The sequence below is a fragment of the Nelumbo nucifera genome, chromosome 2 (genome assembly GCF_055504915.1).
Source record: "Nelumbo nucifera cultivar China Antique chromosome 2, China Antique-T2T, whole genome shotgun sequence".
Lineage (NCBI taxonomy): Eukaryota > Viridiplantae > Streptophyta > Magnoliopsida > Proteales > Nelumbonaceae > Nelumbo > Nelumbo nucifera.
In genome coordinates, this window is record NC_142650.1 from 98,140,679 (window position 1) to 98,158,086 (window position 17,408).

The window sequence follows — 17,408 nt, forward strand, 5'->3', positions numbered from 1 at the left end:
CTGTTTCCGTCTTCACCTCTTCCTCCTTCTCCGTCTTCGATGTTTTATGTGGTGATTTCTTATCCCGTTCATGTTCTCACCTTATTCTCTCTCTGTTGGATTGTTAATCTAGGTTTCATCCCTGTCTCTTATTCAGAACCACTCCAAGTTCAATAAGAACCACAGTGAAACATTTCAGTCTCAATAGTGTTAATCAATAAAGTCTAAAATATTAAGAGCAACAGCACATGCCAATGGTGACCAAAATGAGTTGGGAAGCCAAAGCCTTCCTCTCTCTATTAATCTTTGTTGCTTCCTCTATTATTGTCCCTTCGAACTCTAGTCTATTTTTTTTTCTTTCTATATTTACTTTTTTTTTTTAAAGTTAAATAAAAGAAAAAAAGGGCAAATTGACCCAATTGATACATGGGAGACAGGGTTCCTATTCTCAACGGTTTTCACCACTGCTTGAGCATGCATCAAGTGAACACCGCAAGGAGAGATCTCTTGCTAACAACATTAAAATACCTTATAAAAGAAATATGTTAAAAAACAAGAGAAAAAGGTAAGAAGTTTGATAAGAGGAAAGGTCCACCACCCGGTTTGTAGGTGTATAGTTGCAAAAGTATTTATACTGTTATTGAGCCAATCTTGGCTAAAATCCAACCATTATTTGACCACAACTTTCCATTCCCTATCTTCCCATTCCACAAACCATCCATCACCTAGGTTGCAGGTGCACTGACAATGGTTGTATAAGTATTTCTACCTAGTAGTTGTAGAAAGAGAGAGAGGGGAGCGGGAAGAAATCATGAGCTATTTCACATTAGAGAGAAAGAGGAGGGGAATGGGGAAATGAGCGGAACCAGGGGAGGAAGACTTCCTCCCAAAAATCATTGCAAAAGATGATAAAAGGGTATTTTAGGAATTTTGGAAAAATATATGAATCGCACGATAGAATGTAATAAATAAAGGAGGTTTTAGAAAATTGTGAGAAAACTTGAGGATATTTTAAGATAATATGTAAACAATAAGGATAGAATTAGTAAATTAACTTAATTATAAGGATAGTTAAAGAAATTTGCCCTTAATTAGTCCCATCTACTGCGGAGCCTCCAACCTGCAACTCACCTCGAATATATCGACGCCTCTATTCAATTTCTTCGCTTCTCTCTTTCGTCTACCCAAATTCATGTTCTTGGTGCCCTCTTCGCAACTCATCTTGGTTTCTTTCAGAAATTTCAGCGGAAGCCTTTTTCTTTGCTTCACATTCTAAGGTATTTGTATAGTCGACCTCAGATCTAACTTTTCTTTCTCTACATCTGTATTTTGTTAGTTCTGATGAAGTGAGAGTTGCTTGTCTAGTAAACTGAAATAGGTTCCCTCTCATTTTCACGGATTGAGGCTTCTAGTTCGAGAATGGATGCCATGACTGTTTGCAAATCTCTCTGCTCGCCCCCTGTAAGTCACCAACTTCCGCTTAGTTGTTTTTTCCCCTTAGGATGGTGGTTTCATTGTCTCTTTGAAGTGAAAAGGGTCCTGCTTGCATTGAATCCTCGTGTGCATTCCAAGTAGTTAGCTGAAAATGTAATTAAGCTTATGGGATAACTAGAAGTGCGTCTGATCTTGATTATGCACGTAACTTAGAAGTTGAATCTTTCTAGAATCTTGATATGGGAAGATTGTAATTTGATTGATAGTGTGTATATAAACTGGTTTAGTTATCTATAAGGAAAAGTCTATAGGATTGGCCTAAGGGTTTCGATATGGCTACCATGCTAGTTTGATCATACGTATTAGTTGAACTTAGACTCATTGAAAGGTATATAACGTTAGCATTGCTGGATTGTGGGGATTTGACCGGGGTATTGCCAATTTGATTATCTGCACTGCATTATCTTTATAAGTTTTATTTTTGATGTGTGATGTATATCTTTATAAGCATTATTGTATGCTTTTTTTTTTCTTTCTGGAGAAGCAAAAATCCCTTCTCTTTCTTTGGAAGATGTTGTTTCTCTTAACAGATTTATTTTTTATTTTTTTTAATTCTCCTGGCATCTTTATTTTTGGTTGTTTTGTTGTTTTGATTATGTTCAAACTGTTCCTTGTTTTATTTTATTTTTTAATGGTTCTACTTATACCATTTTATCCTTCAAGAAGATTTGGTTTTAAATATTCTCTAGGACTTTGTTGCTTGCAAGTAACGTTTTTTTTTTTTTCATAAGAAGATTTTTTTTTTTTTTTTGCTTTCTAATACTATTGAAATAGTTGTGCTTTGATGAACATTAATGTGGACAATGGGTTCTGGACTTGAGACTTGAGTTAGATTTTTCCCTTCTATTTAATGGACATTGCTCCTAAAAAGGATTTACCAAGAAAAAGTTTCCTTAACCTGTTCCTAATATTTCATTCATTGTGTGGCTTTATAGTTGTAGAACAAATCAACCAACCATCCACAAAATTGAGCCCAACTAAATGTTAACCATTCTTGTATGATTGATGCATGCAAAGTGACCATTTCTGAATTAAACATACTGCTTAAATTAGATTGGAATGGATACATATTTTGACTAAGACATTTGGATTCTTCTTAGAGATGTTAATGCCAAAGAGTTGATGCTTCAATTACTGATTTGTATAAATTCCTTATGTTAAAATGCTAGTACCCTTGACATGTTTTATGTATATTTGAAAATTCATCTGGTTGCCACCAGTTGCTCTGTTGTCCATATATAGACATGCTCTATCAACCTTGATTTTATATACTTATGGGGATTTCTTATTTCGTAAGAAAAGTGGTGGTGTATGATTTAGCCAACAATATCTAATTTTTAGCTTCTTATAAAAGGGATTATTTGTGGGGCAAGCTAGAGGTATAAGGAGCTCACAGTGTAGCTTTATGGTGGGAAGCGCGGTCAGTTTTCCTCGTCAGAGAGCTCAAGCTGCTAAAGTAAGCAGGAAGTCTAAGAAACGTGGGGGAGCACTGACTGCAACGTGCCAGGATGATAAGATTCTTGTGGCAAATAGAGGAGAAATTGCAGTTCGTGTGATTCGAACTGCTCACGAGATGGGAATACCATGTGTTGCTGTTTATTCAACCATAGACAAAGATGCCCTTCATGTGAAGCTTGCAGATGAGGCAGTTTGCATAGGTGAAGCACCTAGTAACCAATCGTAAGTGTGGAGTTCCTCTTCTATTTCTTCTTCTTCTTCCTCCTCAAAACAGTGTTTTAAAATGAGTGCCTCAGGTGTGACTAGGCACACAGGCTAGTCACATTTCAAGGCATGCATTTCACTTCAACTGAGCTGCAACCCTGTTTAAAGAGCCAGGTGCCTGGTGCACTTTGCACATTGGCCAAGCACATACCTTTTATAAGTTTGCTTTTTTGTTAATTTTTATACATTCTTGTGTATTTTACAACTTTTGCAATGGTCTATTAACTTTTGTAAGTTTGCTTTAAAAGTTAATGGCTAATTAACTTTTAAAAGAGTTAAAACAAAGACCATTTCAGTTTTTGAAGCCCTAGTTTTGTGGATAGGGTATTAGATAGCAAAATTTCCACTAAAAATCAAGAACATTACAACTGATATTGATCCTTAACCCTAAAATGGAATGAATTGCAACAAAAATCATAAAACCAAATATATGGCCAAAAAATTTCAGGTCGGTCGCACTGTCTTTGAACCCCCTACATGGACTTCTTTCGACTTGCATTGAGGGGCCTTGAAGAAATATTAATGTAAGGGCCCTAAGCTCCTAAGATTAGGAATACAAGTCATCTAACATCACACTAACTACCTGATGTAATGCAACTAGGAGATTGACAAACATGTTGAGAGTTTCACATGCTTAAATTGACAAGTGCTTGAAGTATTTGGCTATTTGCTACAATGAAATTTTGTTGGCTTTCAATTTGTTTTATGTATTTTGGTTATGCATTTTGATTTGAGATGATAAACTTTTTAAAATATATAATTTCTTTTAAAAATTCAGGTTTCTGTATTTTTATATATTAATGTTTTTATTTACTTTATTTATTTATTTTTTAAATTTGTGCCTTGCTTTGTTTGGGTGCCTTGTCTTGTTCTTTTCTTCTGCCTCTCACTTGCAAAAGCCGCCCCCCTCCCTCCTGCACATGCTTGTATTGGTTAACTTTGAATTTCACTCTTTATGTTCTTACAGGTATCTGGTGATCCCAAATATTCTATCTGCTGCTATTACCCGTGGATGTACAATGCTGCATCCTGGATATGGCTTCCTTGCTGAGAATGCACTTTTTGTTGAAATGTGCAGAGATCATGGAATAAATTTCATTGGTCCCAATGTAAGTACCTTTAACAAATAAATCATTGTTGTCATCATCATCATCACCGCCACCATATAAGCCTTGTCCCAACTGTGTGGGATTGACTACATGAATCCTGTTCTGCCATTCTGTTCTAATCAGTGCCATCTGTTGTTAAACTATAGACCCTTAAATCATTTTTCACTGCCCTGAACAAATAAATGAATTCACATCATAATGATAAGTTGTGCCAGTGGATATTTTTGAATTTATAATGAGGTTAATGTTAAGAGGAAATATAACTTCTCTTTCTTGCAGACTGTAAAGAAAGTCCACTAAGACAGCATGCATATTGTGCAGTATGGTGCAACATTTGATGTCTCAATCTAAATATTAATGTGGATGTAGTGATAAATAAATTAGATGAGGCACTTTCTCTTACCTTGTAATTTCTGAATGTTGAGGATCTGTTATTATTCATAATTCAATAATATACCCTTCTACTAATGGACATCAAGATTCTCAATTATAATGGAGCATCCTGTAAACACATAGGAAATTGTTTTATCAACCAGTGATGGTTTTGATGTTGCTTGTAAAAAAGGGAACTTCCTATAAACACAGGAAATTGTTCTCTCTTTTCACCTTATTTACATTTATTATCATCTAGTTTTGGGTGAATTTGAAATCGTTGACTTCACATCCTTGCAGCCTGATAGCATTCGTGTTATGGGTGACAAATCTACTGCAAGAGACACAATGAAGAAAGCTGGTGTTCCAACAGTACCAGGAAGTGATGGGTTGTTGCAGGTACCAAGTTAAATGTTTCTCTTGCAATTGTAGCATCCTTGTCTGTGCAATTGCAATATCCTTTTCTCTATATATAGGTATTTGTATATTGGAAAAGTAAACAAGGGGAGTATTTTTTTTTCTTTTTTTTTATTGTCATTAATTCACTTTATCATTGACTAGTTACCTTCTTTTTTTTTTTTTAAAGTGCTTTATCATTGACACGAATCATATCTATAAACATCTTGATTTAACAAAGTTAACATCAAATTGGGCTTCTGTGTTTATTCAGTGTTAGATATTAATATCTATTGTTATTACAGAGCACAGAAGAAGCTATCAAACTTGCAAATGAGATTGGTTTTCCAGTGATGATCAAGGTATGCTGTCTTTATTTTTTCCACTAAATTTCACCTTTGTATTGCGGTTTATGAAACATTGAAACTGTAAGTTTCTCTTTTGTGCATATAAAGAAAGGTCGAAGAGCAAAAATGGCCAGATCTGAGTAAGAGAGAAAGCCAGCCAAAGTGGAGAAGAGAGAAAAGTATTCTCTCCCACTTGGTCATTATATATCTATATCTATATCTATATATATAATTATCCATTAAAAGTTATCTATTATAGAAATGCCCCTGTTTAGTTATAAAACAACAGCAAGAAGAACACTCCTGTTCCAAGAATAAAAGATTAGAAATAAGAGTACTACCAAGAAACTGAAGACCAGAAATAGAAGACAGACTGGTGGTCTTAGTATATGCTTCTAAAAAACAATGTAAAAACTAAGTGTTTTGTATCACTGCAAAGTATGTATGAGTGTGCACATTTTTTTTTTCTGATAAATGAAATAATATATTAACAAAAGATTAAAACTATTACATTCTTCCCTAGGGGGCACGAGATGCTGGCACACCCTTGAGCCCAAAAATCTCAAAGAGAAGGAATTACAGCTCAGCTACAAAGAGAAAGTCCCCAGAAGCCCTTTGTTTGGCTAAGACATCAACCATGGCATTGGCTGACCTGCTCACTCATTGTATTCTGGTTGTCATGTTTCTTGTCTGCCACTTAACTTTCCTTAGTATATCCCTGCATTTCCAAGTAACAGAATCTGGATCCAATACCCATCCTACCATCATTTCCGAATCTCCCTCTACAATTAAACTGTCCACCCCAAGTTGACTTGCGATCTAAATTCCTTGCACAACAGCTAGCAGTTCAGCTCTAGTAGAATCTCCTAGTCCCACTGGGTCTGAGAAAAAGAGATAAAATATTGCGTTCCTCATTTCTCAAAACCCCATCCACACCTGAACACCTTGGGTTTCCTTGATTGCTTCCAACAAAGCTCAATTTTATAAACCCTTCCAAAGGTGGAGGCCAAGCTGCAATACTTCTAGTGCTTCCAGTAGAACTACTAGCCACTGCCAACCAATTTCTCCATAGATCATCAAAGATAATAACAGAAGGAGTTGAGGGTTCTCAGCCAATGTATTGCCCCTGTTAAAATGCACTCCTTCAATTTTGATAAACTTCTTTCTTTCTCACAGAAAATTCTGCTATTCCTTTCTTCCCAAATTGTCCATAAGGTGGTTGCTCTGATACTCTTGCACATAACTCTCTCTCCCTTTTGTGGGCCAAACGCCAAACAAAAAAAAAGCTGGATAAAAAAGTAGACTTCTGTTGGCAGGTTCCATCTGCACCCAAACAAAGCAAATATCCAATTCCAAATAGCTGCAACCGAAGGATAAGATAATAATAAGTGAGAAGTGAGAACAAGTTTCCCCATTAGCTTTACACAAGAAGCATCGGTTAGGGGACAGACACAAGAAAGGTTATTTCTTTTGCAGGTTGTCCAAAGTATTAATCTTTCCATGGAACACTTCTCGACAAAAAAATTTGGGTGGCACTGACTTAAACCTAAGTTCCTTAACTGGGAAAACTCTATGACCAGTGTGGGAGCAAAGGGACTTGAAAAAGGAGGCACAAGAGAAGGATCCTTTAGGGTTTGATGGCCAAATCCTTCTATTAGGTTTAGAAGGGTCCAAACAAACACTGTCAGGGAGAAGCAGAAGTTTGGAAACACAAGAAGCCTCAACATCCCTTAACCCTCTCCTGAAGCCAACATCCCATGTCAGGGACAAAGGAAGAAGAGGTAAAGCGAGAAAGTTGGAAACAACCTCTTCCCTAGACAAAGAAATGGAGTAAAGAGAGGGGAAAAGATCCTTTAGAGACTGGTTACCCACCCAGATATCCTCCCAAAAAAGCACAAAATCACCAGAAGGTCCAGAACAATCATCATACCTGGCAAAATTGAGAAAAAAGAGGAAGGATACTATGAATTGCTTTCTAGGGTGTTGCCAAAGTTGTTTGATGAGAAACACCAGCATTCCAGCCATTTTCCAAAACACCATGAATACTTGCCACAACATTATGCCACAACCGTTTTCTCTCCAACAGCCATCTCCACAACTACTTCTCCCAGCAAAGCTGAGTTCCTAACCCACAAGTTCCCTAAACCCAAACCACCTTCCTCACTCCAACTCACTATCTCCCAGCAACTAGATGGTGCACTTTTTCCTCCCCTAGTTCCCACAGAAAGTCCCTCATTAGTTTCTGTACTTTCTTGGCTTCCCTAGAGGGAATTCTAAACACTGACAGATAGTAAATAGGCAGGTTGGCTAAAGTAGCTACTATCAAAGTAACCTTACCCCTAGTGAAATGTAATTCTTTTTCCACAATGCTGATCTCTTTTCAAATTTCTTGACCGCTGGATCCCAAATCCTGCTCTCCCTTGGATTGGTGCCTAGGGGAAGACCTAAGTACTTCAGCGGCCAAGAAGAAATGGAACAATTGCCCCTGTATAACAAGGTGCTACATGATTAATCATAACAATAGGTGCCTATAAACAGTAAAAGTTGTTATCTACAATTTATGTACAAGAAACAAAATATAATAATGACTCTAGTTTACTCCCCAAAACTCCTTATTTCAAAGAATAAACAATACCATATTTCTATAGTACAACCTCCATGGGTTGTTCTGTTGTAAAACATTTCTTCTATTCGTCTCCCCCATGTAGAACTGCAAGCCACTTAGCTCTAATAAAGTCTCCCACTCATATTGGGCCTCAGAGTAAGGCTATGACATGTCCTTATTTATCAAGACTCCCCTTACTCCAGAAGGTCTTGGATTGCCCTGACTACTTCCATCAAGGTTCAGTTTGACAAAAACTTTAAGGGAAAGTTTCATTTAAAAGATGCTTGGACTTCCTAGTAGCCACTTCCTCTCTAGCCATTCAATAAAGGATTCCAGATTGCCTTGGGTTGTATTTGGTACCAGGAGGCAAACCAAGGTAATTATCCGGGAGGTAAGACGTAAGACACCTTACACTACAAAATGGCTGCAAGTTTCAGTATGGTGTCCAGCCTTCCTGCAGGAATTATAGAACTCTTCTTACGATTGATGCTAAGATCTGATACAACTTTAAACCACTGCAACAGTCCTAAAGATGCAACACCTGATTCTGATCAGCATTCAAGAACACTGTGTCATTTGCAAATTGAAGCAAAATAACTTTTTCAGTACCCTCTCTGGTGGAAAAAACCTTCCATGAAACCTCTCCAGTGTTTTAAGGGTCAATGTGTATGAGACTTCTATCATACAAATAAATAATGTCAGGTACAAGGGGGGTCCCCCTGCCTCTATCCCCTTTGACTCTTAGAGAATCCAGTGGAAACGCCATTTAGTAGAATAGAGAAAGATGTTGTAGATACACAAATCCTCATCCAAAATTTCCATTTCCTGCTAAAATTTGTTCTGCCAGTATATAATCATTGAAGTGCCAGTTACATCTCCATATCCAACTTGCTCAATATTCCTGTGCTACCTAATCCAAGCCTGGAGTCATTCAGCCCATTGGAAATAAACACCTCATCCTTGAAGGTACTTTTTGGCAATAATCTTCAAATTTTCTAGGGCATGCTAGTTATATATGAAACTTCTTGGCAAAATGTACTTCTCTTCATAAAGTTTTACATGTCAAGACCTCTTTTAATGAATATCTCACAATTGTGAAGCTCAAGCTCAAGCTCAAGCTCAAGCTCAAGCTCAAGCTCAAGCTCAATATCCTCACAATTGGAGGATATTAAATCACCTTGGATCCTGCTTGTTTGGTATTTTTTTTTCTAAAACATTAATCTTCTTATGATATTGGTCGCAGGTTCGAGACCTGCATGGGCCAAAAGTCTTTGGTAACATTGTCAATATTATATAATTCATCAAAAAAAAAGTCATGGGTTCTAATTTTCTTCTCCAGTGTTTAGTAGAATGATCTTAAAGGCTGATAGGGAGACTTTAATATAAGGGTCGAAGGTTGGAAGAAATAGGGTTCCAATTACTCACTTGCAGTTTGCTGATGATATCATAATCTTCTATGAGGGTGGAGAGCAAAGTTTGGTAAGGAATTTGGAGAAGCTGGTGAAGAGTTTTGAGCTCATCTCTAATCTGAAAGTCAATCTGGATAAGAGTTGCACAGCAGGAATCAACTTGGGTTGGGACTTTGGTTCTTGTCCGTTAATGGAACTTTTCCCCACTTCATACTCGGTTTCTTTGTACAAAAATGAGTTTGTGTCAAGTTTTGTTGTTTCCCCTTCAAATCTTGTCGAGCTCAGTTGGGACTTTGGTTTCCGTAGAGGTCTTAGGGATAACGAATTTTGGTTTGTTCGGACCTTCTACAACTCCTTTATGTTTGCTTGGAACCTGGTAAACACAATAAGCGGATTTGGGCCCCCAACCCTAAGGGATTGTTCTCTTGTGCTTCTTTGTTCAAGACCTTTTGTGATTCCTTAGTTTCTTCCTTTCCCGTCAAAGAGTTTTGATGTAGACCCATTCCAACCATGGTAAGAGCTTTCTGATGGGAAGTAATTCACGAGAAGATAAATACTATGGACTTGCTTCAGAAGAGAAGACCTAACTCCTACCTCCCCCCAAAATGGTGTTTCTTATGCAAATCCAGTAATGAGAGTTGTTGTCATTTACTGATTTCCTGCCCCTTTGTTGCAGAATTTTAGCTTTGGATTTCTTCTTTATTTGGATGCAGGTGGACGTTACCTACAGAGGTTACTATGTTACTTGATCCCTCCTGTTTCTCTTGGCCTAAGAAGAGAGGGAGGATAATGTGGAGATGTGTCAGAGCAGCCTTGATTTGGACCATTTGGGAAGAGAGAAATGCAAGAATTTTCTCAGAGAAGGAGACAAGCAAGGAAGAAATCAGGATTTGTGTGATGGTTAGGGTGATCCACTGGATCAAGACTCTGGAGTTCTTCTTTGATGATATTTGGAGGAATTGGGAGGTAGTTGCTAAAAGCTCTAAGAGAAAGGACAGAGTGGAGGTGGTTTGAACACCACTAACTGAAGGCTTTTGTTAAACTGAATTTTGATGGGAGTAGTCAAGGTAATCCAGGCCCATGTGGAATTGGAGGGGGTGGTGAGAGATGGAGAAGGCAAAATTATAGCACTGTTTTCTGGCCCTGTGGGTATGGGGGACTCCCTCAAAGCTGAACTGCTTGCTGCAATTCAAGGGGTGCAGATAGTTGGTGAGCTAAATTTGACAAATGTGCTGATAGAAGGGGACTCGAAATTGGTGGTAGAATGGCTAAGAAATCCTGAGTCTATAATTTGGTGCTACAGGAGTCAAATGAAAAAAAATTATTTGACTAACCAGGAATATGAATTTAAGGATACAATGGGTGAGAAGATCAACAATTGGGATGTCAGATGCCTTGGCTAAACAAGGGGTGAACAGGTCTATTTTATTCAGGGCAAAGTTGTAATATGTTCATTACTTGTATGAGTGGTAACAGCTCGTGCCTCTCTAAGGGATGATTGTAAAGTCTTTACACTAAGTATTTTAATAAAACTCTAATTATTCATCAAAAAAGAAAAATTGCTTCTCCAGTGTTTGTAGGAAAGCTATTTTCATTTTTTTTTGTTAATGTAATATGCAACGCCAACTATATCCCAAGTCTACCATGAATATTAAGTAGAGATATTATGTCTTTTATGTTTTGAAGGCAACTGCTGGTGGTGGGGGACGTGGAATGCGCCTTGCTAAAGAACCTGATGAATTTGTTAAGTTGTTACAGGTATGCCCTTAACCAAACTTATACTTTTTCTTAGCAACTCCAAAGGTTGTGGGACCCTTGTTTTATCTTTTTTCCCTAATTTCTTTTTACTCTTAATAATGTTTTTCTTGACATGTGAACAAAAATATTTTACTATTACCAAATACCAATAAAAAATGTGAATAAAAAAATAATTTTAAGGAAACATGGAAGAGTATGCAGTTATCTGTTCTTGTAATGGGCCATTTATTTGCTAAGTGTTATTTTTTTTTGGTAAGACATTTGCTGTGTTACATTTACCCTCTTTTGTTTCCAAACAATATTTGCCATTCAATGGCAGTTCATTACTGGTCAGTGCAAAATTGCACTTTTAATTATGGTTAGGTGGTGTTTGGTAAATCTGATCTCTGATCTCTAGAAAGCAAAAAAGTTCTGAGCACTGACTGCATTTTTTTGGTAAGTTGAACTGTGAAAATTTGCTTTTCTGCTTTTCTGGATTTCTGAATGTAGTGAAGCTGTTTCATAATTTGAATTTTGTAACCTCTGAGAAATGGCTATTTTACAATTTCACCCGTGGATGAACCTGTTTTTTTCCTGAAACTGTTAGCACTAAATATTATATGATTTTCTTTTTCACAAAAGTATTAATATTTACATAATTTATAAATTAACCATTATTAACAATAACAAGTTAATTAAAAATTAATAATAAATATTTACAAAACATATGTAAAATGAAATATTTTTTTATGTAAAATAATAAAAATGTAAAATCAATAATAAATTTAAGTATTCAATAATAACAAATAAATAAATTAAAATTATATAAAAACATAAAAATACAACATCAAAGAAATATTACACGTTAAGTGACAACAAAGATATTTAAAGATTATTAATCATTATTTGAAACAATAAAAATGATGAATAATTATAAAAACAATAAATCAATCAACTAATTCTAAAATAAAAAAGCAGCCAATACAAAATTAATAATAATATATAAAGTCAAGAACTTAATGTTAAAACAGCTGAGATTAATAAATTAATTAAAAATGACATGAAAAATATGCAAGTAATACAAGTTAGATAATTGCCAAAAAAGGCTTTCACTTTTAGGATGAAGCTGCAGAATAGCTACCAAAGAACAATCACAAGCACAAATAAATGCATTTGCTACACCACTTGGGCAGATATGACATTAAAAGGAAGCACACATCAAAGGTAATCCAAGCATTTGAGAAAAAGGAAATCAACTTCATAGGAGTGAGGTGTGCACCTGAAACTCCTCTGAAGTCTGATCAGTGATCACCAGAGAAGAAACCAAATCTGGCAAAGCATCTGCCTGAGGTTGCCCTAAAAACAAAAAATTGGAGATTGATTAGATTGGTATACAAACAAAAAGCCAAAAAATAAAAGAAAAAAAGACAAACAAGGAAAGAAGATAGAGTATACCTTGGTGAAAATCGCTGCTGTAAACTGCAAGAGAAGTGGAGACGGGGGGTACTTTTGTCAGAAAATTTCATTAAATGACATGAGAGTGTGTTAGGAACTTGAACAGTTTTTGAGATTTTTGGTGCACATTTCTTCAACTGGAAGGTGCATTTGGCACCTTGACCAAAGACACCATTAAGCACCCAAAAGCAAAATGGCCAGTGTTCAGCAGCATGCTTAGTGCTACCAAATGCCACCTTACTCTGAATTCTGAAATATGTGTAGCCTTTGAATTGCATATCTGAACCCTTTTTAAGTTTATGTGCTCTATTTCTGAAATGATGTCTATTAATTGTAGATTTTATAACCAATTTTTTATCCTTTATTCCCCATACACTCCTGACATAGATGACTGGTTTTATTCTATTCCCTAGGAAAAATTTTATGGCCGGAATGTCATTTACCAAGATATTGCCTTTTCTATTAATGCTATTATAAATAATGATATACAGCTGAATCTTGTGTTCTCATTCAGTAACATTAATTTAGCATCTTTGTTTCAACAGCAAGCAAAGAGTGAGGCTGCTGCTGCATTTGGAAATGATGGAGTGTATTTGGAAAAGTACATCCAAAATCCAAGGCACATTGAATTCCAGGTAACTTTATCTAAGTTTTATTTCCAATGCTAACTGCAATGCTTTAGAAATTAAAAAGAATATAACCTGGGGCAACTAATCAAAGAACATAAAAGTGCAAGAACCATCATGGCAACAATGGTCCATTGAAGAGATAACTCTACAAAGCCTAAAATGACCATTACCAATGTTGGTCCCAACATTCTGGAGTCTTGGGAGGGGTGGACTGGATGGATTTAATCTTTGACATTTTCTTGCATGAAGTGGCTGCTTTCGTATTGAACCTGCATTTCATGCTTGTTACCCTGAGATTTTACCACTGCACCAAGCAGTAGCTCTTAAAAGTTAAAACTAGTCAGCTGTCAAATCAGTAGCACACATGAACAAGAGTTCTTCCTAGAACTTGATGACCTTACTTTCCTAATCTAATAGTATATAAGCATAACCTCCACTATCTTTCCATAATTCCATTAAATTACTCATATTTTTTCTGTTAACTGTAAGTTATGTACAAGGAAATCTAATTTTTGATTTGTCATTTCAAAATCACTGGCTGTCAATTAGATGGTTGCACATGGTGCAAATGTGAAAGCCTATGACCAAAATTTCATTGGATTCAGTTAGTGAGTTTTTATTTTATTTTTATAGTTGTAGCTTCTCCCAAACAGCTGATGTTAACCGCTGATCAAATTAGATGATCTTAATTATCTGACTTGTTGCATTTTTTTTTTCAACATGACATATTAAGGCTTCCGTAATTTTGACCATCATAAGTGAACCTGTTAGGTGTAAGTCCTATGTTCTGCAAGTGCACCATATCTATTATGGTATTGATAGACATTGGTTATGGTATGGTAGCTATTTATCCTCCATTTTAAATTATCTTAAACAATATAGTATTTTGAAGTTTCAATTTATAATTTGTTTCCTTTGTTGGGAAGTTTACTACTTGAAGAGTCATTAAGAAAATCCATTAGAATTATGTACTTTTGATTCACCTTTTGAGTCTGCATCATTTTCAGGTTCTTGCGGATATGTTTAATAATGTTGTTCACTTTGGAGAGCGTGACTGCAGTATTCAGGTACTTGGTTACCAGCCGCTTGCCCCGTTTCTGAAATCTCAATGCTTTGTTGTGTTAGACCCAATAGACTTGATGATGTGGGACATGAAACAGACTATGATTAATTAATGGGTTGAGTAATTGAGTGTTAAACCAACCCAGGTTGAAGAGTCTTACACTTGCCCAACTGTCTATATATAAGATATCTGAACATTGGTTCGGATTAGGAAGCTTGTTCAATTAGGCATCATGTGATCTGGGAAAATTATGGCCTAAAACATTAAAGCACATGAACCTACAATGTGAATCTTTGTTTATTTATTTATTTTTTTTTGAGAATTGAAATATCAATTCATTAATCAACAAGATAGATCAATTACAAGCATCCCATAGAGAGGTGCTAGGTGTAGTAGCCTCACTCTTGAAAGAGATTACCTCCAATCAACAAAGAAAAGGTAATATAACAAAAAAATTACAAAGCAGCCCAAAACAGGTGTTCCCTGTTAATCCCTTGTTTAGCTAGAGAATCAGCCAACTTATTTGCCGACCTTCGTACCCACTGGACTCTCACTGTCATGTTCCTTGATAACCAAAACACTCTCTCAAGGAGATTCCTGGAGCACCAAACAACTGATTCTGGATCCATCAACCGCCCCACAATTACCTTAGAATCTCCTTCAATTAATAAAGTTGCCACACCAAGTTGATTTGCATGCTGAATCCCTTGTAAAGGCAGCTAGTAATTTTGTTCTAGTTGAGTCTGGTCCTGAGAATAAGGATAAAATATTACTGTCCTTATCTCTCCATCCCTCTTATACTAAAAGGGCCAAGGTTACCTTGGCTACTTCCATCAGAGTTTAATTCGATGAAACCTTCAAGAGGATAAACCCAATCTGCAACAATACTCCTTACAAGAAGAGCTTTTAGCTACTGCTGACCTACCTCTCCAAAAATCATCAAAGGAAAAAGATTGGAACATAGTAGTCGTTCTCAGCCAATGTATTACCCGTCATTATGCAATTCTTGACTTCTGAAAGGCTTCTTTCCTTTTCTTGAAAAGTTTTGGCATTTCTTTCCTCCCAAATTGTCCAAAGTCAAGCTACTCTAGTACACTTCCACATCACCCTCCCTCTTTTTGTAGGCCAAGTGAAGGCTGGGAACTGAAACAACAGAGTTACTTCTGTTGATAGATTCCACCTGCACTCAAAAAGAGCAAAAATCCAATTTCATATTGCCACACCTAAAGGGTAGGATAAAAGTAAGTGGTAACAATCCTCACAATTAGACTTGCAATGAACACACCAAAATGGGGATAAGCACAAGTAAGGCCTTTTCTTTTGCAATTTATCAAAAGTATTACTTTTCCCATGAAATACTTCCTAGCAAAATGCATAAACATTAATAGGCCTATTCAAAACTTCCTTTGCTGGTAAAACCAAAGGAGCAGAGGAGGAGCAAAGGGATTTAAAGGAGGAAGCAACAGAAAAGTAACCTTTTGGAGAAGGAGACCAAATTCTTCTGTCAGGTTTAAGTGGGTTCAAGCAAAAATTATCAAGAGAAAGAAGGAGATCTGCAATGCGTACCGACTGGATAGAGGTGGCTAACAGCCATACAAGGAAGGACAGGGAATCTGCAGTGTCAGTGTGGATCCCTCCGCCTGAAGGATGGGTAAAGCTGAACTTTGATGGCAGAACCCAAGGAAACCCTGGCCCATTGGGGATAGGAGGGGTGCTGAGAGATACGGAGAGCAACATCTTAGCCTTGTTTTCAGGCCCCGTGGGAATAGGAGACTCTAATAGAGCTGAGATTTTAGCGGCGGTACAAGGTATTCAGATTGCAGAACAACTAGGAGTTCAGTGATTGGTAGTTGAAGGAGACTCTAAGAATGTTGTGGGATGGTTGACAGACCCAGCTTCAGCTATGTGGCGATACAGATTTATTGAGGAAAGTCAACTGACTCAAAAGAAACATGACTGTTACCACTCTTTGGGTGGGAAGATCAGCAAATACCTTAGCGGATGGGTTAGCTAAGCAGGGGGCTTCAAGGGAACATTTATTTTGGGCTGTTCTGTAATTTTGCTTCAGGCTATTTCTGTTTTAATTTGATGTAATACTTTATTAGAAGAGGTAACAGCTCGTGCCTCTTTTTGGGTTTCCTGTACTGCCTTATTATTTCTGGATTAATAAATTATTTTCACTCATAAAAAAAAATCATACCAATTTATCATCCCTTAAATCCCTATGGAACCCAAAGTCCCAGTTTGGAAACAAAGGGGTGATGGGAGAGGAGAGACATCTAGCAATAGGCTCTTTTTTATACAGGGAAATGGAGTAAAGAGAAGGGAAAATATCCTTGAGATCTGATTTCCCACCCAAATATCTGATTGCCCATCTTGAAGCTTTAACTGGTCATTTGAAGGAACACAGGAGTAGATCTAAATATCTAATAGGTGATAAAATGAGAGAACGTAGATTAAGATGGTTAGGTCACATGCATAGAAGACCTTTGACAGCACCCATAAGTTGAAGTGATCTGTTGCAAGTTGAAGGAGCTAGAAGGGTTAGGGGTAGACCAAAAAGGACATGGGTTGTAGTAAGAAATGATTTAAGTGCTAATAATTTAACAATGGATATGTCATTAAACGGAACAGAATGGTGAGACAGGAACATGTAGCTGACCCCATATAGTTGGGAGAAGGCTTGGATGATGATGATGGTGATCTTGAAGCTTTAAATGCTTAAGAACAATCTTGCAAGCGTGAAATTTACCTTGGGCTGTAAAAGTCTTTAATTGGTGTTGTAAGTTTTAGCCCTCAGCTATCTGATGTATAGGATATCCTATATCACTTATTACAAGGCTTGGGGCTGAGCTGGGTCAACTAAACTGATTGTATGTTGAGATGATGAGTTTAGTTAATTCAGAATAGTTCAACTTGGAGACTGAACAGATGGGTTCAGTGAATTGTTGCAATCTTGGCTATTCTAGTTATGTTTTTTTATGTAACAAAATATAAGTTCATCTTTAGAGATGTTTTCTTGAAATATGCAATGCCTTCATAGTTAGCTTTTGGGCCCTCTCTAATGTATCGTCACTGTACACGGGCTTAT

General features: G+C 36.7%; 1 protein-coding gene across 1 annotated transcript in view; it reads left to right on the forward strand.

The window, feature by feature from the left end:
- The first annotated feature begins 846 nt into the window (after positions 1-846).
- Positions 847-17,408, forward strand: part of CAC2 (acetyl Co-enzyme a carboxylase biotin carboxylase subunit) — a 32,371-nt gene continuing 15,809 nt past the window's right edge. The window contains exons 1-9 of the mRNA XM_010271359.3: positions 847-1,256; positions 1,345-1,440; positions 2,828-3,153; positions 4,163-4,304; positions 4,977-5,075; positions 5,378-5,434; positions 11,120-11,191; positions 13,171-13,260; positions 14,262-14,321. Coding sequence (XP_010269661.1) covers positions 1,399-1,440; positions 2,828-3,153; positions 4,163-4,304; positions 4,977-5,075; positions 5,378-5,434; positions 11,120-11,191; positions 13,171-13,260; positions 14,262-14,321 — 888 coding nt within the window. The 5' untranslated portion in view covers positions 847-1,256; positions 1,345-1,398. The remainder of the gene's footprint in view (positions 1,257-1,344; positions 1,441-2,827; positions 3,154-4,162; positions 4,305-4,976; positions 5,076-5,377; positions 5,435-11,119; positions 11,192-13,170; positions 13,261-14,261; positions 14,322-17,408) is intronic.